The sequence below is a fragment of the Mercenaria mercenaria genome, chromosome 16 (assembly GCF_021730395.1).
Source record: "Mercenaria mercenaria strain notata chromosome 16, MADL_Memer_1, whole genome shotgun sequence".
Lineage (NCBI taxonomy): Eukaryota > Metazoa > Mollusca > Bivalvia > Venerida > Veneridae > Mercenaria > Mercenaria mercenaria.
This window is the reverse complement of record NC_069376.1, coordinates 42,618,222-42,644,149: the sequence shown is the minus strand read 5'-3', so window position 1 is coordinate 42,644,149 and position 25,928 is coordinate 42,618,222. Positions and strand designations below refer to the sequence as shown.

The 25,928-nt window shown below is 34.6% G+C and overlaps 1 protein-coding gene across 1 annotated transcript; it reads right to left on the bottom strand.

Moving 5' to 3' along the window:
* Positions 1 to 1,937: 1,937 nt before the first annotated feature.
* LOC128549661 (elongation factor 1-alpha 2-like) lies at positions 1,938 to 25,619 on the bottom strand. Its single transcript, XM_053526853.1, has 7 exons — positions 25,467 to 25,619; positions 12,713 to 12,882; positions 8,502 to 8,670; positions 7,801 to 7,979; positions 5,497 to 5,776; positions 3,322 to 3,578; positions 1,938 to 2,490 (listed from the first exon to the last, which is right to left on the bottom strand). The coding sequence occupies exons 2-7, from the start codon at positions 12,854 to 12,856 to the stop codon at positions 2,182 to 2,184; spliced, it is 1,338 nt and encodes a 445-aa protein (XP_053382828.1). The 5' UTR covers positions 12,857 to 12,882; positions 25,467 to 25,619; the 3' UTR covers positions 1,938 to 2,181.
* Positions 25,620 to 25,928: the final 309 nt, after the last annotated feature.

Sequence of the window (25,928 nt, the reverse complement as noted above, 5' to 3'; positions counted from 1 at the left end):
GTTTTAAGGTCAGTTTTAAGGTCGATGTGCAAAACAGTATATGCCATCCAAATTTCAAGGCTGTCTCTTAAAAAACAAACAAGTAGGTCAAGGTCAAAGTCAAGTGACCCCTTATTACTTTGGGTCATCAGGTAGTTATAATTAAACATTCTGGGAAATATGGTCAGATTATTTTTGAAGAATTTTTACTATATAACTATTTTGAATCGTACGTCAAGTGCTGGCATATGAGTTCCGTAAATTAACACAATTTAAACAACATCAGAAAATCCAACTGTTTTTAATTTCTTGATACACTTTGACGTTAAATGGAAGCAAGAAGCTTTTACCCTATTACATTAATTTTAAAAATATACTATTGTATTGTTTGTAAAGTCAAGAAACACCTATATATATGTTAATAAGTTATCATGTTTTGGAAAATATAATTTATTTGCATCTAAAGTAAAAAAAATTGAAAAGTTTAGTGATTTTCATTATATTTTCAATATAAGCGATGGTGATACTTTTAAAACAAAATTGGAAGCAAGAAGATGTTCAGTTAGAATAAATATTTTCACATGAAATTAAAGAGGAGAAATTGGTGTATACTGTCATATGTGTTAAAATATTCACAAACTAAAATATATCTGAAATTAATCATTGAAAATAAATGTCCTGTATAATCTATTGCTCAAAGTGATAGCAGCAGGGAAACCAATATTGATTATCGGATAAATTTCAAGGGGGACAACCTGCTTTGCCAGTCAAATATGGGGATGCGTGTCGTAATGTATCTTGCGAATCGTGTTGTATGTCGACTGTCTGCTCTCCTAGGGCGACGCACGAAATGCGATACGACGCACGACAATAAGAAACAAAGCACGCCATGACAAGCGCACCAGATCTGTTTTTAGTCACAGTCTTCGTGTCGTGTAGTTGAACATCCTGTTGTGTAACAGGCCCGGATCGTGGTCCGAGCCGACCCCCTCTCCCCCCCCCCCCCACCCCCGACCCGCACCCTTGTTGGCTTAGAAGTGACTTATACTCATCAAAGTTGCACCCAACTATTTTGGAAATAATATTTTTCAAACTGCGGACCCAAAACGCCCCAGAGGCGGACATTTTTTACTTATATTTCAAAATTCCCCAGGGGAAGAACCCTTGACCCCTTAAAATGAGGAGAGTACCCCTCCCCTACCTTAAGATTAAGACAAAAAAAATGCACTAGAGGCAACCTTTTTATACCTGTTTTTCAAACTTTCCCGGGGAGAGCCAATGAGCCCTCGAAAATGACATCGAAATTTAGAACAAAAAATGCAATAAAATTCCAGCATTCCATACCAGGTCCTGTATTTCAAAATTGTCATGGGGAAAAGACCCTAACCACCTAAAATAAGGGGAGTGCCCCTCTAGTACGTACCTTAAAAAAAATGCACCACAGGCCAACATTTCATACCTGTACATAAACAACTTTCCAACAAATACAGACAGAGGAACCCCGTACCTACCGAACGTCGCCGCTGACGCTTTTGTTTTAAACTGGTGCTGGTCGCAAAGCCACTGTGTTGGTTTTCTCATGGCACGGCTCATTTATTGATTCTGTATTTTTGTCAATGTTTTCTGAGATATATAGTTTCCAATTATCTCTAAATGAAAGGCCAATCATATCAAGGAAATATCGGTAATCAGGCCTTAGACCAAATATACATGTTCTACCTATATACGCTCCGACCTCTCTAAAACTAGATATTTTATATCATTTACAAGTAAATATTTATATCTAATTCTTAAATCCTAGACGTACAAATCGCTTATCTTTAATGCAATAAGATATTTCTATAGCACCAAGAAGTTGAAGTTTGTAGGCAACCAAATTTTTCAATACTTCAATCTGAGTTATGTTAACTGTTTGTATATTTATGGACAAATGTATTAGGAAAAGAAGAAAAACAACCTGTTATTGGTATCATATATTCTTTCGCCATGATGTTGGTTCTATAATTCAAACGAAAGTTTGACTTTAACAATTAAGAAACTGATATATCGTCCAGTGTAGCTTTGGGATTATTTAATAAAGACAATTTTATTTGCAGTATAACAGTCTGTACGATTTTGCAAAATTGCTGATAGTTTATGCATGAGCCTAAATCATTTCGTCTTTTCAGTTGCTTTCTGAGTCGCTTTTGTCGTCTTCCCAGCCTACACGATTTTCTCAACTGCTTTAATGACACCAACCGCCACCGTTTGTTTCATATCTCTAATTGCAAAACGCCCCAAGGGTGCATACTCGCTGACCGATTCAACAACCATTGGTTTAGATGGAACCAACTTGACAATGCAGGTATCCCCTGATTTAACAAACTTCGGATTATCTTCTAAAACCTTTCCGGAACGCCGATCAATTTTTTGATTGATTTCTGCGAATTTGCAGGCAATATGAGCTGTGTGGCAGTCTAGAACAGGAGTATAACCGTTCCTTATTTCACCTGGATGGTTGACTACAATCACCTTAAACAAGAGTTCAGTTACGAAATTAGGCATGTACAATAATTAAAATAAAATGAAGTCAATTACGCTAGTGCTTGGTCTGTTTTAACAATTGTTAGGCTAGCTATGTACAATGCTGTAATCAATGTCAATCGTTAAAAATTTCAACTGGAACCTTACAATTAGATTTGATTAAATTCTCATAAGAATTTTAGGAGAATTCAGTGATTTTATACCCTCTAATCCATAAGAAAACCGTTGATTCAAAGGCATCATTTTTGAATTCATACTTCCGAAGGTTGCTCTAAGTATACATTGAGGACGGCGACAAAGCGGATGATATATGAAAACACGGGCAAATCACTATGTATTTTATTACTTAGACGGACAAAACTTCAACTAATATTGCATGGTTTTTTATTTCTACTATCTATAGTAGAAATAAAACGGGATCGAAGGATCCGCTGATCAGACAAGTATTTCATAACTCTAAACAACTTCACATTATTCAGGTGTTCTCAGTGCAAATATTGTATCTTGCAGTTACACGTAATTCAATGTTGAAATCCGGCTTGCTGTCAAAAAGTGAAAAAGACGTGTCTTGAAGATTTTGCCATTTTTTTTACAATACAATATAAGGAACATTATGTATTGAAATATTCGTAAAAAAATATCAGGAACGTGTTTTAATGTCTGTTTTGATCAATTAACCCATGATTTACCGGAACAGCCTTCTATACATTTATTCAATCAATATTCTAATGCATGTTATAAGCACCTTTCGAACATATAACTACACCCACGATCAAAAGAATCAGAAAAAAGTCATGATAAGATATTTGAGAAAAATACCTGGGAAGTGAAGTTTGCAGCTCCCTTCGGTGGATCGTTCTTTGAATCTCCACATACATTTCCTCTCTTGATATCTTTAATAGAAACGTTTTTTACGTTGAAACCAACGTTGTCACCTGGAAAAGCTTCAGATAGAGCCTCGTGGTGCATCTCGACCGAGTTAACCTCAGTAGTTAGTTGTGATGGAGCAAAAGTCACGACCATACCTGGTTTGAGTATGCCAGTTTCTACTCGACCAACTGGAACAGTTCCAATGCCTGCAATGTTTAGATAGAATTTATGCCACCGTTGGGTTCGTACGGTAATGCATGAAAAGAATGCAATCTGTAATTAGTCTGTTAAGCAACTTTCGTCACCTTTTTGTTACAAGGGAAACAATCATTATTGTTATCATACAAAATAATCGATCTGCTTATCGATACTGGCACGTAAAACCGTGAACTTACCCTTGCAGCTGTTCGAGTAATGCCTGCTACCTAGCTAAAGATGAACATGTTCATCTTTCAATTTCGACAGTACAAGTAACTGTTAAAAAGGAGTTTTTCTAAACGATACTGACTGAATAACGAGCAGCGCAGAATTCAGACTGCTTGAACGTGCAGGCTGATCATGATCTACACTGGTCACAAAGGCAGAATCAATCGTGTCCAGCACGATAAGGATTTATGTTCCATCAGTAACAGCTGGTGATATACGAATTGGCTGTTACCTTTAGCCATTATGACACAACCGGTTACAAGTGACCATGAGCACGTTTGCTTTAATGGCAAGATTGTACACGCCAGCTGTTTCTTGGCCATTTTATCATACATGCTCAGTATTTTTATCCTGGTAATTTCGTTTTTCACAACTTTCAACAAACTCTTTACTATTAATTGTAAAAGCTCGCAAAATGCCACATCAAATGAGGAAATCAGTTACCGGTGGCACTGTGATATGCCAAATAACATTTTACTACAAGTAAAAGTTAATAGCTCGACTATTCGATCAATAGATCACCAATTCGTCGGCGACGGTGTCGCTGTTGGCGTTGATGTCCCGATTTGGTTAAGGTTTTATATGTCTCGGAAACCACTTACGGGAATGGATTGAAACTTCATGCACTAATTCACCGTAAAGAACTAACTAGCACTGTACAGGATCCATAACTTCTTTTTGCTTTTTCACAAAATAATGCCTTTTTTTCGACTTAGTAATTTTAGTTAAATGCTTGTATTAAGTCGGTATTTCAGTGCCCACTAATGAGACTGGATTGAACTTTACACACTTGTCCAATGTGATGATTTGAAATACACTGTACAGGATCCTAAACTCTGCTTGGCATTTTTACAAATTAAAAATTAAGCCGCTTTTTCGACTTATATTCATTCAACTGACAAGGTTGTTGAACAGCCCAGCGTTGCTGTCCGCCGACAGCTCTTGTTTTTAAAATATGGCAATGCATAGCTCCCCCAACAACGTCTTGTGCCCGGACTTTTCCCCGCTCCAAAGCCCCAAAACTCTTGGCCGAAAAAACTAATTCTTCACAGGAATAAAAGTATAAAAGTGGGGTTATTAAAATAAGGTGTCTTTCAAGTCTTTTATCAATTCCTTACTTGTTTTGATTTGCAATATGATGCATGCATCAGATTCACACATTGTGTCTCTTTTTTGCACAACATATGGCACGGGCAAATTGTACTGTTGCGATGCTGCTACGTTGTTCTTGATTTATAGATATTCTCTTTTAACAGGACACCAAAATAATACAACAACAATGCGACGCCATTAAAACACCGTAAAGGGCAAAGCACAACGCCACGTAACAAGTCGACAATGCAATGTGGCGCACATTAATGTGACACGACAATGCTCCATGATAAATCGACAATACAACATATCGCATAACAACGTAACAATACAGTAAAACCAAATATCATGACCTTCACACACGAAAAAAACGACAATATGAATATAACAAACACAAAATTGTAAAAATACGACGCGACATCTTGGCAGTTGTGTCACAGGACTTGCCGTACTGTTAAAATTGTTATCATGTCTAGAAAGGATTCATTTATACCGTATCATGACGTATGTGTTTATGTCAAAACAACACAACTATATGCCCCTACCAGTGTTCTGTAGTGGATGGGGTTAAAATAAATGTTGGATGCACGAAATCTGAGTTTTTACCTCCAATCTTGTAGACATTCTGGAGAGGCAGACGAAGTGGTTTGTCTGCTGGTCTTGCGGGTGGAAGAATGGAGTCAAGAGCCTCTAACAGTGTCTTGCCTGAAGCATTTCCCTCCTTCCTTTCGATTCTCCATTCCCTGAACCATTTCATATTTTCTGATTCTTTAATCATGTTATCACCAAACCAACCGGAAATTGGTACAAAAACCACGGCTTTGGAATTGTAACCGATTTCCCTCACGTAAGCTCCAACTTCTTTCGAGATTTCTGCAAATCTTTCCTGGAAAGCAAGATAAAAACTGATATTTCATATGATTACGATTATGTAGGGATGGCCCCGAGTTCTTTAGGGATTAACTGGTGTCAACCACGTATCAGAGTGGATTCGGCGGATGATTTATTATGTGCGTTAAAATTCTTGCATGAAATGTGTAAAATCTTGATTAAATGAATATATATGACAAGTGTATTCCTTTCCATTCAAAACTGTATTCTCTGTTCGGACAGCTGATTTATCTATTTTAAAGGTATACTAGACCCAAAATTCGTATTTGTGATCAATTACTACATATACATGTAGTTTGTGTAAACATAAAACTGACCTTTTTATGTGTATTAACAGTACTATGCATTAGGTTTCAAATAGTACACACTAACTACATGTATTAACACAATATACGAGGAGACGACAAATAAATATTGTGCATGTTCTGAAATCTGTAATTTAGGTATTTGAATTCAGTATGTTCATATCCGTCATATTTTCAAATTTTAGCAAAATGAGACTAGAAATAAAGAAATGAGAGCACTTTTCCGGGTATTTATTGAACACCCCTCGTAAATGCGTACTACCACTAAAAATAATGGAACATTTTTTAATAACCAGCTGTTCCTACATGGCATTCAATGGTGAATGTAACTCCATATAAACAATAAATTAACGTATTTGGTACGTATGTAAAATTAAAAACATTTGATGAGGATTTTCTATGTTTGAAGTTAATATCTTAAATAGTTTGGTGAAAGATGGGCAGTGATTATGTTTAATGTAAATAACCAACAGTCAGATTTTTGGTGTTTGCATACCTGTTTAGAAAACTTTATCGAAAGCAAAACGTTTCCTAAATGTCTTCTAGAAGTGGAATTATAACATATATTTATTTGAATGAAGATAAAATAAATTCAATAGAGTACAGTAATGAACGTCTGCCATTGGATTGCATGGTTATTAAACACGGAAAACATATAGAAACTGACATCTATTGCAAACCTATTGATAGCAATTAATACCGACAGTTCCAGTCATGGCATCCGAAACACACCAAAGTCAGTATACCATTCTCACTAGCGTCTAAAACTCACAGTATCCGATGAAACAACACTTATAAAAAGATTCGATTCCATACCGTACATTAGCACATTTAACCCACTTAACCCCGAATATTTGGACAATTAAAAATTCTGCATCGAGACCCATGGATGGAAAAAGTTCTCTCGAACTTCAAAATTATTAAAAGTAAAAGACAACCACCAAATTTTAAAAAGACACTTACAAAAGCAAAATTTACTGAAAACATGAGAAAGCCCTTAGTAAGCAAATACAACAGCTCAAAATGTGGTCTGTGTAAGCGTATTATAGGAGGAGACTCGTACACATTCAGATGCGGAAAGACATTCAACATGAACCAATCAATATACTGCGATGTGAAAAACATAATATATGTCATTCAGTGCCAGTGATGTCAACAAGAAGACATTGGTGAAACTTCAAATCTTCGAAACAGAGTGACCTTACACAATAAACACATCCGTGACGCCACCAAAAGGGTACTTTACGTAACGAATATATTGACGTTTGTGCGGGACCTATGTCCCCGAAATATAAAATATTTCAAGTTTTCAAAATGTTCACGGACAGTATAGTCAGTAGAAAACAACTAGAACTAATGTTAATAAGGCAGCTTAAACTTCACTAAATAGAGACACATAAAATCATACCTCACAGAGATGTTTTACAACGACGTCACGTCATTTTTATTCGTTAGTAAATTATACGTCAGTTATTTAACAGTGACGTCCCTCGTTTCTATTGGCGCCATATTGTGTGTAACACTCCTGATGATAATTTTTGAAATTGGTTGGAGAATAAATCAAATATACAAGCTCAAAAGGATTTGGTTATTTCCTTAAAACTTTTTTAATATTCATTTTCATATAGATATGACTTTTCCTCCCAGAAAGTTTTGAGAACGGTTTCTACTGAAATTGTGTAGGAATTTTTACCCGTAATAACTGTTAAGCTACCTCAGAATATTGTGGTTCGGTGCTGTCCATCTTGTTAACACCTACGATCAACTGTTTCACGCCAAGTGTGTAAGCAAGCAAGGCATGCTCTCTAGTCTGGCCATTCTTTGAGATACCTTCTTCGAATTCTCCCCTGCCTGCAGCAACGATTAGCAAGGCACAATCTGCCAGTGACGTTCCTGTAAAATTCTTAGTTTCATTAGTCTGTAAACATAACTTTTTCACAATTACTCAGGTGCAAAAGTTAGTAGATTCGATACTCAATCAGTCAAGGTAACTGAATGACGTAGTCTCGCCTGACACCAATTTATAATAACCACATATTTACAAAGCAACGCATTGAGGCAAGCGTGGGTGAATTGGCTCAGTGGTGACACTGACAACGTCACAAGGTGTCGTGAGTCTTAACCATCGCTCCTTCAACTAAATTTATTAACATTCGCTAAGAGTTCCGTGTATTGGTGTTTTACACCTAACACGTTTAAGAACCAGGAAAGCACGACACGTGCGTACGACATCTTATCTCGTGCGCTCGACATCTTATCTTGTGTGTACGAAATCATGTCTCAGGCGTTCGACATCTTATCTCGTGCGCACAATATCTTATCGGACTGTAATTGGTTAAAATTTCGCTTATCATCTTCTTATTGGCTGAATAAAGTTTCCTCAAAAGCATTGTGCATGTAATATGAATGTAATACCAGTGATCATGTTCTTGATAAAATCACGGTGACCTGGTGCATCAATGACGGTGACGTGGTACTTGTTGGTCTCAAATTTCCACAGAGCAATATCAATGGTGATATTACGTTCTCTCTCTGCCTTCAGTTTGTCCAACACCCAGGCATACTTGAAAGAGCCCTTGCCCATCTGTAGTAAAAAAAAGGAATGAAATAAAGCTACAGCTGAAAACATATATATTTATTTCCTTAGTCTTTACAATTACTTTATCACTTCAATACTTTTCAGGAAGTGTATGACACGATACTAAAATACACTCAGTTCTTTTGCATACCTTTGTTAACTGGAGGAACACTTAAATCAAAATACTCGTTTGAAGCAACCATTGAAGAAATTAAACGTCCTGAAGATCACATTTACCAAGAAGCTTGCAACATAGTGAAGGAAGCAGCATGGCGGGTTGGGTAGAATATGTGCAGATATGAAATACGATGTACTTTGGGACAGATATCAACGTAACAGTATGTGTCTGCAGACTTTCTGCTTTGATATTTACAGTACAATGTCCGAAATCGATAAATGCCATGTCACGAAATTGTATAGCAATCGGTTATTCCAGATAAACGTATAAACTGTACATATCAAATGTTGTAGTCCAAGTTTTTTTACATTGATATTTAATACGAAACGATTTTATGACATTAAAATGATTTAACGCTAAAAGTAGTGGACTAATAATGACATTCTAAATAAATCCGTTTGATAACGTTTCCCGTTAGTCAATATGGCATCCTTCGGAAGTAAATATAGTGCAAGGTGCACACGTCTTTCCGTTAAGAAACGGAAAATTTGGAAATAGCATACGGAAAGTACGCAATTTGCCGAACGTCAATACGGGTCTGATACCTGAACATGTAGAATAAGATGTCGTGTCATACAGACCAATATGCAGGTCTCCTCAAAACAATTTGAGAGAGAGAGAGAGAGACAGACAGACAGAGAGATAGAGAGAGAGAGAGAGAGAGAGGACTACATTTGAACCAACTTGACAAATATTTACTCAACGGTTGTGTCAGAGTTTAGTGAAAATTAATTTATTGTTCGTGGAGAACGTCATCGACGGACGGTGGACCTCAGATCACCCACCTGTATTTATAATTCTTCAAGGGCACCATTTAGGGGGAAAAAACCTCACAGTTCTAAGGAAGAAAGCAGAGTTAATGCATTCGAACGGTTATTTCAAATAAGAAGAAATAGCCTTAACATGCACATGGATCGTGACAGAAAATTTCATTTAGTTATCCTACAAAGGGCCTTTATCAATGTGTCCAGTAGTTATGTTATTATGTCAATGTTGTGCGTAAACTTGTCCAAATTGTGTTCTATTATGTCCTGCAGCTATTTTGTCAAGTTAACTTGAGACCTGAACTTGTCCACATCGTGTGTTGGCATGCCAAACAGCTATTTTATTTTAGTGGGAACTTATCCAATAGTTTTACTATTTCTAAACTGTGTAATTATGTAAAAACAGCTATGTCATTATGTGAAACGGCTCTTATTATGTCAAGCAGCTGTGTTATTATGTAAGAATGCGATCTGAATATGTTAAGATCGTGTCTTATGACCAACAATTATTTAATTGTGTCGAAAAACATGGTGAGAGTTTGTTTAAATACTGTTTTATAATGTCAGACGGTTACCTTATTATGTCAAATAATTATTTGAACCTGTCCAAAATAGTCTAATTTAAGTCAAACCATTATGATATTTGTCCAAACTGAGATGTACTTTACCCTCAAAGGGATTTATTATGTCAAACTGCTACGTCATGTTAAAAGTACATGCTGACCAGATCGCGATATACTGGCAGAAAAGAACGCAATAAACGCACGTAAAAACAAGTTCCAAAGACAATGTCACATTATACGTTGAAAAGATGACATACATTGTGGTATAGCATTAAAGCTATTTGACATAAAAATAAAAATACTTCGACAGTTTCGGCGTTCCATATGTTCCACGATGTTTTGCCACCCGTTATTTCATTGTGTTACCTTTTAATTTCTTCCTAATATATTGGAAAAAATCTGCAATACCCTGTTTAAGACCCCAAAAACATAAGACAGAAAATTCATTCTTTCGATGAGAAATAAAAAAATTGAAAGGAGTAGGCCTACTTAACAACTTATTCAAACGCGACTGACATCTGATCATATAATCAGAGGTATACTTAATTGTAAATATCAGACATGCTTTTATATTCAAACTTTTGAAATGCAATGATTTGGAAAGTATGTATTTAAACATCCAGTTATGAAAGTCTATACCTTAAAGTAATTATCAGAAATAGACTTTAGCAAGGAATTAATGTATTCTGATTTTGTGTCGACGATATTGTCTGGTAAAACATGTTATTCAATGTATCCCTGATGCATATGAGAATACATTTTATTACATCTTAGCTTCACTTCTTAGTTGTTTATTCTTTACAACAATGTGTGTTTATAAACAGGCTGGGTCGTAGAAACTCTTGACCCAGCTGTGTAAATAACTTTCATTTCTCATTTATTGATATATGCAAAGAATACTTCTTTTCTCTAATCTGAACAAATTTTCTTATATTCATGTGCATGTGCTTATACATGAACTTGGCTGTCAAAATATTATTAGATAACAACCGGAGCAAACTTTGTTGTATTTTTGAATTGCTTAACCAATTTTATGTATTTTGTATGGTTGTATAAACATCATTTGTATTCAAATTACATTTTACTAGCTTTCAATGTTTGACGTTTAACTTATTTCATAAATTTTCTCAGTTATGTTGCAATACAAACTATATTTTCAAAGTCATGATAATGTACCTTACTGCTCATTAAAGATAATTGAAGTCATTAACTTCGTACGCTCTAAAGATGATACGAAAACGAAAATTTACGAAATATGATTATTGCCGATAGCTCGCGGTGACTCATCCTGAAGAATGTTTTCGAGGGTAGGGCTAGACATAGGATAGTGCTAAATATAGGAAGACTAGATATAAGATAGTGCTAAATATAGGAAAAATAGATAAGGATACTGCTAAATATAGGAAGATTAGACATAGGATAGTGCTAAATATAGGAAGACAAGATATTGGATAGTGCTAAATATAGGAAGACTGGACATTGGATAGTGCTAAATATAGAAAGACTATATATTTAATAGTGCTACATATAGGAAAACTAGACATAAGATAGTTTTAAATATAGGAAGATTAGACATAGGATAGTGCTAAATATAGGAAGACAAGATATTGGATAGTGCTAAATATAGGAAGACTGGACATTGGATAGTGCTAAATATAGGAAGACTATATATTGAATAGTGCTAAATATAGGATGACTAGATACTGGATAGTGCTAAATATAGGAAGAATAGATATTAAATAGTGCTAAATATAGGAAGACTAGATATTGGACAGTGTTTAATATAGGAAGACTAGATGTTGGATAGTGCTAAATATAGGAACTTGATGCTTGATATAGCGACTGTACTAGAAGGATTGTGCTAAATATCGGAAAGGGCTATATGTAGCAGATATAGTTCAGCGCTAAAGTCAGGACAGTGCTAGATATAGAAATGTATCTAGCACCATCCTTCTATCACTAGCTTATATCTGTTTTTTCCTATGTCTATCATTGTCCTACATCCGGTACTATCCTATATCTAGCACTAGCTTACATCTAGCATTTTGCCCTTTCGTAAATCTAGCACAATAGTTCTAGCACTACCCTGTATTTAAGCATGTCCTATATGTAGCAGAAACCCTCTGGCACTGTCTTATATCTAAGATAATAAGATTATCAACAATAATCTATATTTGGCACTGTCCTATATCTAGCATTGTGCTACATCTAGTACAATATTTCCTATTCCCACTGTGCTATAGAGAATATTAGACATGGAAGATGTTGCAATGTAGAAGCTTTCCTTGTTTCTTTTAACGTCAGGATGTATAACGTCCTACAGAACATGAATTTATAGTCATATCCGAAAGGTTACTTTCATACTTGGAGTTCTGTATCTACAGGGGTCTGAATCCTCATGCTCTCTTATGAGTTTGTGAAGCATTTGCACAAACCAGTTCTTTATATACAAATCTCAAGAAGTTGTAAATAAACAAAATTTTGAAAATACGAATGACAGGCTGGTTTATTTTGACGTGACGGATCATAACATCACTACCTACCTCATCAGCCTCCTTCTCATATTTCTCTATTGTTGTTTTATCAATACCACCACACATGTAGATCATGTGACCAGTTGAAGTGGACTTTCCACAGTCCACGTGACCAATAACAACAATGTTGATGTGAGCCTTTTCCTTTCCCATTTTTCAGTCGTTTCTTCAACTTTATTCTGCAGAAACAAAACATGATACTTTTTACATATTTGTACGCATGTTCGATACAGACCTTTAAATAAACTTTCGTAGATATATACTGTTTAGTTAAATCTTTTGAGTCATTGTGCAAACACGTGCACTCAAACAGAATGAAATGCATTTCATTTTGCGGACGTCTGACTATTTAGATAGACTAGTAGTAGTAGAACCGGGCACTCTTAATCGCTAAAAAATCAATATAGAGCTATGCTTTAAGACCTTTGAAACTGATCATTTTTAACATATATCACATTCAAAACAAACTTCTGTCTGCATGTTTCTCTGTAAAACCGACCTTTTCCCGATTTCTTTTATTTATAGGTCTGTAACCTAATGACTGTGTACATTTCAAAGTTAAAGATATACTTAGCTCTTTTTCTACCAAACTACTTTCTCATTAGAAATTTATATCCTCATCAAAATGTATTTAACTTGGCTGAACTATTTTAACTAACTGTCTATGTTCATCTTCTTCAAAGGGCAAATTGTGCTATCAAGTTTGAAGGTTCAGGCTCAGATAGTTCTAAAACTATTGAGCAGTAAACTTTTTCAAAGTTCATGACTGTGGCCTTGATCTTTGACCTGTTGACCCTAAAAACAATAGGGGTCATTTACTTTATAAGTCAAATCATGCAATGAAACAAGAACGTTCTTGGTTAAGTAGTTCTAAAGTTATCGAGTGGAACCGACAGACCGGCAGGTGCGTCAGGCACGATCGACATCTGCAAAACAATATACCCCGCTATTTCGAAAGGAAGGGGAGCATGTTCAACTATTGACCGTATTTGAAGTATTTTCCATTACAAACAAATTCTATTCCTTTCAGTTAAAGATTAAATGTCTCCATGAATCAGGTAGATATTTACATGAAAATAATGGTGGCTGACTACTGCCAGCAGTGGCCAAAGTGAATATTTGGAGAGTAGACGTGCTGGGAGAAAACAGCGCATTTTTAAGATGTGATAGAATGAAAACCATATCACGTGCTAGAATGTTAAAAAAGCTCGCTTGTTTCTGTGCCAATTCATTCTGGTAGATCATGTGCGGACAAAACTGAGAATAAGGAATTATTCATAAAATCTCATGCTCTTCATGAACCCTTATATACCAAACAGAAGTTCAAGCGTTTGCGGCAAAACACCGTAACGAAAACACAACACACTCATCATGCAAATATAAGCATTTTTTTCAAAATTCGACTGTTCTTCCTGGCTTGTAGTACGATCGACATTTGTCATATTTTAAACGTCATGATGCCATGTCATAACTCTGGCTTTTGCAACAGCGCATTCTTGTAATTCTTTTTTTCTGTTTTATTTTTTTTCCTTTTTATATGTTGTTATTGTTGTTTTTATAGTTGTTTCTGTTTTCTGTTTTGCTTCCGCTTTGGTATTCTGCTTGTATTCTCACGCTCGTGTCAAGACACCTGCCCGAAGTTTGTAAAACTCGGCGTCCATAGTGCACGCAATTAATATTTTCTTATACGCCATTTTGTCATACATGTTATATAAATTTTAAACATGAATAATGAGTACACCACACTGACCTTTTTTTTCATTGCACAATGGGCTATCAAATTCTCTCGCGGAATATAACTGTAACCATAAGTTATACAATAACGTCGCCTCGCTTTAGAAATTGTACATACACAAGGTCGATATTTTAAGCAATTATTTCAATTTAAAAAATTACAACCTGGGTATATTTTCACGCTATATACGCTTACGAAATACAACATAAATATTTTAATTTTGTAGTGTCATTATCAAAAGAAATGTCTTCAAAAATAGTATGCAAAAATGTCGTAAAAGACGCCATCCTGTAGAGTTGAACTAGAGTCGGGGATGAAATTCTACACAACAAGCCTGGTTTAACGGGTCAACAAAGTTAAACGCCATTACTTTTTATTAAATTTCAACGGAATGTCCGACCATGAAGCCAGCGTAGCTGTCATCGCTTTGATGTGTGTTGTTATCAAAGTCTTCATTCTTCTTCAATTCTCAGGACCCCCTTCCACTCCGCCCCTACCAAATGTCTTGCAATTTTAACGAATAGTACGGGGGCCAACAAGGTCAACCATGCACCCCTAACCCCTAGACTTTTTTCATAGGTACCAAATTGTTCGACAGGACTAACTCTTTTAAAATAAAAAATCTTCCATGGCAACAGTTCATTTTTGAAAATGACAAACATATAGATGATAATCAGTCATATCTTGGGTCATTTTTTGGTGATAAAACAATAAAAATGGTGTCAAATTGGAGCTAAGACGTCGGCCTTAAAATAGCAGCATTTTTATCTTATTAATTGATTAGCATATTGATGAAAAATAATGAGAATGTTACAAAATGACAAAAAATTGTTAAAAAATAACATTTTCTAAGGTTCAAATGAATTCAAATGTAGCAAAGAGCTTTAATCTGGTCTTAAAGTTTCTAACTGTTTTAAATAATTATTTGTTTTAACCTCATGGTATTTTATTTTACTCAAAAATGGATATGCTCAGCTAATTTGCATAAAATGAACCAGTGTCACAAACAACATATAAAATTCGGAGACTACTAAAACTGAATAAAATGATATAATTATTTGTTATCAATGAAATAACAATTTTTATATGGTCTACAATGTTCACAGACATAGAGTTTACACTTAAATCAAGGAAGAATAAAAATTAACATACATTATACATGCTACGTTATCATTTCAACAACCTGGTTTTACATAGTGCATCAATTATTAGAAAATGTTCCAGAAACATAAATATACATCCATTTATTTTGAACTATAATAATACATTATGCTTCTTTACTTGTCAGACTGTGATTTGTTCCGTAACACACTTTTAAATACGTTACCGCTATCATTGCTTTTTAAAAGGAATTTAAGAAGAAATTGAAGCCCAAATTGTCACATACTGATCTATTTAAACTGTTAGCGGTAAGTTTTAAGAAAGTTTTCTTCAGTTATTTCAGAAATTGCCTAAATTATACATTGCATCATCCATGTAAATATGATTTTAGATGGAATATCAATAAAACATACAATGATATCCATCTTTGCATTCATAATATTATGATCTTTAGATGATATTTGCGATCTTCCTATTTTTGAAGTTCAGAAATAGTAGCATTATAACAATATATACAAAACCAACCCTAGCTCGATAGGACAAATAATAGGGTCTTGATTCAGATATCTAGATGAGGCCTTGCTCTCCATGACGATTCAATAAAACATCATGTCTGAAGTCAATAGACTTTACACCTGTATCATACAGAACACTAACACTTGCTTGTAGAGAAGTGAGTAGTTCCGGTACAGAATCCAGGGACACTTGTTAGGTTAACTGCTGCATGACTAAATTTCTTTTGCAAAGCGGTGCTAAACAAAGACTAAAAAACAAAAGAAAATAGGCAGGCATTTAAAGTAGGAACTTTAGATTGAAAAATTTACCAGGTTGAAAAATCTGTTATCTTTTAGTCGTACCAAATCAAGATAATAAGAAATATATAAAACTTGAGAGATATGAAATGAAGAAGACTATTGTAGCCATTTTGAAACATCTACAAAATTAAAGAATATATAAAATATTTTTAATATTCCAAATTATACAGCCAAGGACTAAATTGTACTATGTAGTGGAATATTCCTGGTTATACCGGAACATCAAGAGAAACACTAAGAGAAACTATGCATTAATCATAACAACTAAAGTTTGATAATCAACTGAATTAGGTATCAAGGTTTATGACAAAGGCATGGCCTGCCTTTGTCAAAAGTTCAAACTGTTGCAAGAAACTCGAGAGCATGATACAAACTGCTTCAGAATCAAAAGTGTAATCAAAACAAATGTCATTTATAAAAAATAAAGTAATTCTTTGAAACCTTTGATCTTCTTTTGTCAGTTGCTTTCCATGTTATAAATAATATGTTGTAACAAGAGAGTAAATATGCTATATTAGGTAACATTAATGAAAATTATGTGAGTCACATCTTAATCAAGACGTGTAGAATGTGATTCTTGTAACGCTGCTACCTCAAAGTGTGCGCAGTTCATATTTTTCAGACATTTCAACTGATTTTAGATTCAGATTTTAACAAATGTATTCAATATTACTATAAATGAACACAGTTTAGCTGGTATTAGGGGCATGAGGACAGTTTCACATTTTACTACATCTAATGAACAGACACAATCAAATCAAATCATTTATTGTTTAGCTTGCTTGAGTTGTTATGCTTCCAAAGGATCATCTTAAGAATAAATATTTGCTTTCACAAAAAGTCTTTAAGTGCAATGTGATGGTTGTTAAAAATGCCCTCTTCTCGGTTTCAGTTTGTTAGATTTTCTGGACCTTTAAAACAGAATTCCTCTTAAGCTAGTGCTGGGAGGGGCGTAAGGTGTGTTTCACATTTCATTACCTCTCATAAATAGATTTGATCCAACAGTTGCTATGTACTAGTATTTGCTTGGTTGCGTTCTTTACTTCTAAAGGATCTTCTTGAGTGTGTTAAATGTTTTTAGCAACTCTGAAGTGTCGTTCGTTTAGAAGGAACTCAGTATCTTCCTAGAAGTTTTGAAAAGCATGAAGTATTTGTTTTCTTAAAAACCTTGGTTTTCAAACACTTAATATAGTTCACATTCTTGACAGATTTTGCAGTTTCATAAAATTTCATTCAAATCTAAAGATTACTTAAAGTACCTGAAGTACCTGAATATTTCATTTTGTTGTTTAGTTTTTGTTCAGCGCTGCTTTTCAAAAGTGAATATTTTATTAATAAGTAAATATCTCTATGCAATGCATGTGTTTCTGAAATTCAAAAGCAAAATGCTTTATTTCTCACGTAAATAACTGCATACATACACTATACAAAGATAAATATTCAATTTAAAACACAAATTACATGAAAGGCAGCCCAAAATTGTAATCCTATTATCAGTGTATGGATGTTAGCAGAGATGTATACATAATTGAAATATGCAGAATAGATATATAAAAATACATAATTAATGTAAAATGTAATAATTTACAACAATATTGAAACCATCAAACAAAAGAACAACATAATCAAGAAACTGATATAAGGATAATTAAACTGATAGATGCATTAAAGGGACATTGAATGTGTATACTAATGAATGTTTCAGATGATTCCTTTGTTGACAAAAGTAAACAAAAAGAATGTTAAAATCAATACTTTAAAGTATATTTCTAATAACAGCAAAATACAGTGGTAACGTATTTTAAAGCGCCGTTACGGAATAAAAATCTCATTAAAGTATATTTTTAAATTAAGCAAAAACAGTGGTAACGTATTTTAAAGTGTCATTACGGAAAAAATCTCATCGCTTGAGAAGTATGGAACTATACCATTTCTAAGAGTATTTAATAACTTGATCACTAAATATTCCTCTCCTATTTTCTGAGTAAATAACGATACAATAAAACAAGATTACTGGAATGGTAACGTGTTACAAACAGACTTCACTTTCAAATAAGCATTTACACTATATTTCCATATGATACAGATCCAATACAACAGGTGTATTGATCACAGTTTATTTCACCATGTTGTTCAGTTTTAGTTATATCTTGTTCCCAGAGATGTCTGTTTTAGCATAAATTCATTTTATACAAATTGCTAAAATGCTAAGTGTAGACAAAAGTATTTACCTTCAGAGTAGCAAAAGACTAGCCTAGAAAACACTGAGAGACATTAAGATCAGATCAAAACTGACTGATCTATATTTCCTAAATAACTGATGTAATAAATCAGGGTTATTGAAATGATAACGTAACATGTGTTAAGTATGTTACATACTGATTCCTCCTTCAAATAGGAGTTTAAACTATATTTCCAACATCTAGCTTACATAATTATTATTTTATTGATAACAATTTATTATATCATTTTATTAAATCTAAGTGGTATCTTGTTTCCCGAGACGCTGGTTGTAGTAGTGGTTAATTTATAAAAAATAGCTAAACCTATCTATTTTGGAGTAAAAACAAATACCATCAGTGTAACAAAATACTATTTCCCATGGAAACACTAAAATCATATTTAGTTCAAAAGAGTTTTTTTTTACTTTTATCGAATTGGTCCTTTCAAACAATTTGGTACCTATGAATAAAAGTCTATGGGTTGGGGGTGCATGGTAGACTCTACTGGCCCCCACCTAGAACTGATCATACTTAAATATTTAAGCACATCTTAAAATGCATTATTTCATTCATTATCAGTGAACTTGATATCTAGTCTTAATAGTCAAAAGTGCATTTTAAAATAAATCAAACATACTTCATGACTCTTCAAAATCTTTTTCATTTTAAAACGGATGACAGTCGGCATGGGTGAAACATAGAAACATAGGGAAGATGTTTCGAAATTAAGCGTCTGTGGTTTAAACAGTCTTGTAAAAATAATCATTGAAGACTAGTCTAAATAGAATTGATTGAGGTTCCATGTACTTATATATATAGTGTAAATATCACATTATCACATACATACAACTAAAATAATATGCGTCCGTGTACTTTTTTTTTTTTTTTTTTTAAATTTCTTTTTTTTTTTTTTTTTTTTTTTTTTTTGCCTTTATGGTATCTGAATAATAGATCCCACGGAAGCAGCGAGAACAAGGCAAACAGTGAAAATTGCAGACCCGGTTTGATTGAGTATATTCATGAGCAGTAATGGAAGATGAAACACTAAGTATACCAAAGTAGTATAGTTACTTTCTATCTACGAAAAACTGTAAGAAACCATTTTTTATCTTTATGTGGTTCAACGGTATTTCTCAAGAACGTTTAAGTTACAGTAAAACCTCTTGATAACGAACACTCTGGTATGTGAACATTATCCTTATAACGACTAAAACTTTCTTACATATGTCAAGATATGGACTTGGTAACGTTAGGGGCGAGGATGTGTTAGGCAGCCGGTTAGCTCAGTCGGTACAGCACTCGCCCTGTAAGCGAGGGGTCCTGTGTTCGAGCCCCGGACTGACATTTTTCTCACTCTGTGACACATATTTAAGAAACTCATACTAAATTAACATCCGTTAAAAACGAATACACTCTGTTTGCTCTACAGATGATGCACTGTGCATACGATGTAATGTAATACTTTGGTTGTTTTATGAGTTTGTTGTTTTATGAGTTTGATAATATTTTTCCAACAACTGCATTTTATACACGTACAGAGTTCAGTTAACAAGAACGGTGTTGCCTATTTCTCTTCCAGGAACCTTCCAGCATTCATATGCATGTCAGCTACTGTAAATATACTGTTATTCTTGCAATTCTTATATTATCTACTAAAAGATTTCTGGCGGGGGGAGTGGTGTCCACGCCGTCTTTCAAAAATAATTCAGTCATGTAACAATTTGCACTAAACTAACAAGCTATCCCGGACCAGTGCTAACTATTCTCCGCAAGTCACTGCCGACTTCTCTACATGATTCAGAAGATGAGGGCGAAATGACTCCAAACACAGTGCCTGTTATCAACTCGATTATGTGGAAATACACCTCGCCCCCGAGGATCGAACTCACGAACCTGCGATCCTTAATCTTAGCTGTCCCTATTCACGGTGGCAAACCCACTTGACTTATTAGCTAAGGTTGCTAGTAAAATCGAACAAAAAATTGCTCGATTCAGTTAAATGTTTTGTAGTTTTTTTGTCTAAACACTTGATAGATTTTCACAAATCAAAGACGAACACCTGTTCCATTCAAAGATACACCCTCGACAGCCGAAAATATCCAAAGAAATGCTGAGATTTACAATGCAACCTCTGTAGAGCAACACCCTTTGGGAGATACAAATATTAACTGTTATGTAGAGGTTTTTCTTCTGGAGAGGTAAATTTGACTATATATTTCAGCTTAGGGAAATTTTGATGATGCTATTATAGAGAGGTTTTTGCTTAAGAGAGGGTCGCTCTGGAAGGTTGTATTGTATTTTAAAAAATAAAAAAGTTATTTTCTGAGTGGAAGATGCCGTGGTATGGTTGGGAGTATTTTCAGGAAAAATGTGTTTATATGCCACATCTTGTCACTAGCAACTTGAATTGTACATAATTTCCATATTATATCTCAGTTATGACCCAACAGAAAATATTTGAGTAAATGCCATTTTGCCATTTGAGTAGCTTTTGTCACTGATTTAACTCATGTCAACATATTTCTTGACCGGACTGAGTCTCAGTGCAAAGCCAAAGTCGGTCTTATTTAGGTTGAACCTACATCCGTAATGGTACAAGTATGATTACTTCTCGTAAAACTGATCCAAAGTATATGTGTAACCTAAATAAAAAGTTTCCTTTCTAACTTCAGTCTATCATGTTGTCAGTCCTACATTATCGTGAAGCTAGCTAGCACAGAAATACTAGTAAAATTAAATATTTCAAACTTAATGCTACTGAGTCTCATTTACATTTCAATGTTAAATGTTCACTTCTGAATGGGCAGAGAAATAATTAAATTAGGAGAAATCTCAAGTGGGACCATTTACAGCCTCACAACAACCAAATTTCACATGCTGTATATAGTTCAATAAATTCAGAACTTAAATGTAAATTATAATGAATTTCAAGAGGCTTTTACTATTACAGATTGCTAACAGGGAACTTGCAATACTTGTATCACATGTTCCTCTTTGTTATTTCAATCTATCATAGTCCTGTCATATCAACGAGCATCAGGCTAGCAAAGAACACCAAATTCAAGGTTAAACCACTGCTCGTGCTTGCTCAAGTCTTATGTGTTTTGTTTTCAAAAGGGAGCTTGTACAGTTACTTAATGGGCCATATAAATAATCAGTAGTGTTTATTCTGTTACAGAAATGTCGGTCTTGTACTAGAAGTAACTGTACTTATAACTACATTTGAATAATGAGTTTTGATTTATATGGAATACTACTTAATCAAGTCGTCTGTTAATACTGGATTACATGTAGTATCTGATTTCGGTGATAACCTTTTCGACATCAAAGCACGTGCAAGGGTCCAAGGTAAACCAAAGGAGAAAAAGAAATCAAGAAGTAGAAATTCTATACTCAGAGGATATCAAAGTGTTCAGAACTCCGCTTGCATATATATATATGCAGATATCTTCAGAATAAAATGCCATATTACTGAAAAAGTCTATATTTTGAATAAATGTTTGGGTTATCAGCCTGTTCTTGTTTAATATATGATGTATTGCATAATGAAGTTCTTCTGGTATATCACGATTTAAGCTATCTCCAGAATGAGTATTGGTCACACCATATATTTATATCTCCCCCACAGGTGGAGACATACTGTTTTTACCCTGCCCGTCCGTCCGTCAGTCCTTCTGTCATACTTAGATTCCGCCGAGATCCATATGACCAAGGGTATTCAGACTTCATAGAATAATTGGACTAATTGAGTAAATGATCTCTGTAGATTTGGAGGTTAGAATTAAATCTTCAAATAGTTAATAGCAAGGAATCGGTAAAACCGAATGATGCTCCCCAAAGTTTATGTTTGACACTATACTTCCATTCAATAGCTTTGATTAGTCTGAAGTTTCAATAAAATGTCTTTAATAATTTCCGATTTATATTCCAGACTAGCATAAGTAGAATGATAAAGGGAGATTATTATAAACTGAGAAAAGTAGAGTTGTGGTTCTTTGACACTGCACTTCCTGTCAATAGTATCTAGGCTTATGTGAAGTTTCAATCAAATGCCCTTATTATTTTTCAAATTATTCTCCGGACAACATAAATTTGTATAATAAAGAGAGATAATTCAAAACATAGGTAAGGTATAGTTATGGTTCTTTGACACGGCATTTTCTCAGAATGTGAAGTTTCAATCTGTTTCCTTTAATATTTTATTAAGTTATGCTCCAAAGATGCCTTTAATACCTTCAATTTATGCTAAGGACAGGCATTATTTTGAGTAATAAAGGGAGATAATTCAAAACCTAGGTTGGGAAAAGTTAGGATTCTTTGACCCTGCATTGCCTCTCAATGGCTCTCTCATTTTTTGAGTTTTCAAATGTCGAAAATACTTTACAAGTTTGTATAAAAGGGTAATTCAAAAACTAGGTAAGATAGAGTTATGGTTGTTTGACACCGCACTTCTGCTCAATATTTGAAGTTTCAATCAAATGCCATTTATACTTTTCAAGTTGTACTCTGGACAAAAGTGTGACAGACGGACGGACGGACGCCCTAACATTTGTATTGTTAAGTGGTATATACCATTCACCATAAGTTGTAACCACTTATTTTCATATACTGTACTACGGAATCTGTAAAAAAATATCTTTTAGAAGCAAAGAATGCAGCCAAGAAGAATTATAGCAGACTCGGTTTGATTGAGTCTGTTCATAAAAAATAACGCCTCTCACGCACCCTGGCACCGGCTTAAGCAGAACTCTTATGTACATATGCTGAACGGACTCTATGATCCGAAAGGACAAGAAAAATATAACAACGCTGAATCCTAGTACGGGGAGACTTTTAACAAATACCACACGGCACTTAGAATTGCTGTTGTGATAGTTAATAAAATCTGTAAAAACATCCTTTGGAAGCAAACAATGCAACTAAGTAGAACCCTGATCTAGAGACACCTTCAACAACTAGAGTGTCCAGTCGTTCGCTCTGACTCCCAAACATTTGTATTGACTGACGGACTGACGCACGGCCGTTCTAACAATACGTACATGTAAACCCAGTTTTAACCACATTAACCCACTTTTTGACACTTTCTAAGTGACTGTCATGTAAACAAAGTCTTAACCCTAGCCTGCTAGATATTAGTTAGCTCGGACGGATAATCGGATAGCAAAACGGACAAAGCGCAACTATATACTCGCCCTTCGAGGAGTATAACGCCATTGGCCATGTTTGATCTGTCTCTTACCAGTAAATATCTCAATAGTTTCTACTACTATTCTGACTTGATTTCTATTTTTTACATTAAAATAGACTAAAAAAGAAGACAGTGATCTAATTAATCCCACTGTTTAATCACAGAAAATAACAGTTCCAATCATAGATAATCACAATGTTAATTACATCAATATATCACAGAACAATAACGGAAATATTTTCCACTTTAAGTTTACATCGGACACTCGCACTGCTTTGGCATCGAATAAGTTACCACTTAAATCAGATATGCATCCTTGATTAATAGGCAAATTGATAAAGTTATTCTACATTTATCTTGTTATTCTAATGTTGTTACTTCCAGCACAAGATTGGTAATAGTATAAACACTATAGCCCATTAAGTATACCATTACGAATGTAGGTTTAACCTTAATCAGACCAATTTGGCCTTGCACTGAGACCCAGTCCTGCCATGAAATATGCTGACACGAGTTAAATTAGTGACAAACGCTGCTCAAATGGCCATTTCAGTTAAAAAAAAATCTGATTAAACGACAAACAAGTTCTGGCTGCTCTCGTCAATAGCACTATGAAAATGCTCTTAACCATTACGAGGTTGTGTTTTTCCATAAACGACGTGAACATTTATTTTTATATTTTCTTAGGGTCATAACTGAGATATAAAAAGGGAATTATAAGCAATTCAAATTGGTAGTAGCAAGAGGTGGCATATGTACGTATTTTTCCAGAAAATACTCCAAACCATAACACGGCATCTTCCACTCAGAAAATCAGTTTTAATTTTAAATAAATCTCAGTACTTCCCTTGATATTCCCGGCTGTCGGGGATGTATCTTTGTATGGAACAGGAGTTCGTCTTTGGTTTGTGAAAATTCAACGAAAAAAGTGTCACCTGAATCGGGCCGGTTTTTGTTCAATTTTTCTCGCAACCATAGCTAACAAGTCTCGTGGGTTTCCCTCTTTGTTTACATACTTAACAAAACATTACAAAGAATAAATAGGCACGGTTTATATTTTGTCTCAAAGCTTTCGTCGGGCCTGTCTGCCAATATTTCTACTCTTAACAGACATCCGTTTGCAATTTTTGGGCATGCGCACTGTGTTGATAGTACGATTATAGAGATATCAAGCCTTGATTTGGGAGGGGCCAGAAACGTCTACCCTGCACCCCTCTAACTAGACTTTTTTCAAGGGTACCTTATTAATAATCGGCAGAAACAGCTCTTTCCAAATAAAAATTGTTCTCATGAAAAAGAAATGAACTTTATGTAATTTCATTGTGTCCATGGTAATCGTTCGTATTTGGTGCCTATGAAAAAAGTCTAGGGGGATGCATGGTAGACGTTTCTGGCCCCCGTACAATATATACAATTCTGAGTTGTCGTTCAAAGTTGTAGACCGATATGTACCAGATAGCCTTGACAACACATTCCGGGCCGTTTTCATCAGATAGACTTAAAATCAATATCTAATTTTAACTGCGACATTAACATAACTGTCAATCTTTTATCAATTTTGCTTTTTAAAGATAAATTCTTATAAAAATTACCGAATTACTCCGTTTGAATATTACTTTTCTTTTACATTATCTGTCATTTATAGCGTGTTAGAATCCCAAATATTTTAATAACAAAAAGGAAAACAAAAATAAAATCTTACCAAGGTCTAAGCAAGCAGTACTCCAAGCAGAAACTGTAATGTAATAGCTTTCAATAGATAGAGAATATATAATTTTAGTTGTTCGTCAATCTGTTGTTCATGGACATGCATTTAAAGTAACCGAAGCGTTACACATTTTCCACAGCAAATTATAGCAATTTGATAGTGTGCAACGGTATCGATTTAAGTGGGTAAATATTTTGTAACGCTCTTGATTACCTTACCCTATCTCTGCGCAATGGGATGTACTATTTCTCCGAATATTACACTTACTACGTTAGTGTGTCCGAAGGTGGATGTACTGGTTCGAGACCCAATTGACTGCAAGAGGGTTAACACTAAGGTCAATATAAATTCATTTTAATAATAATAACATAATCATTCAACTATGTTTTGCCAGTTTAACGAACCGAAATCAATGAATTCCGTATTAAACCGGCCCATTTTTCCCCTTTAGCCCTA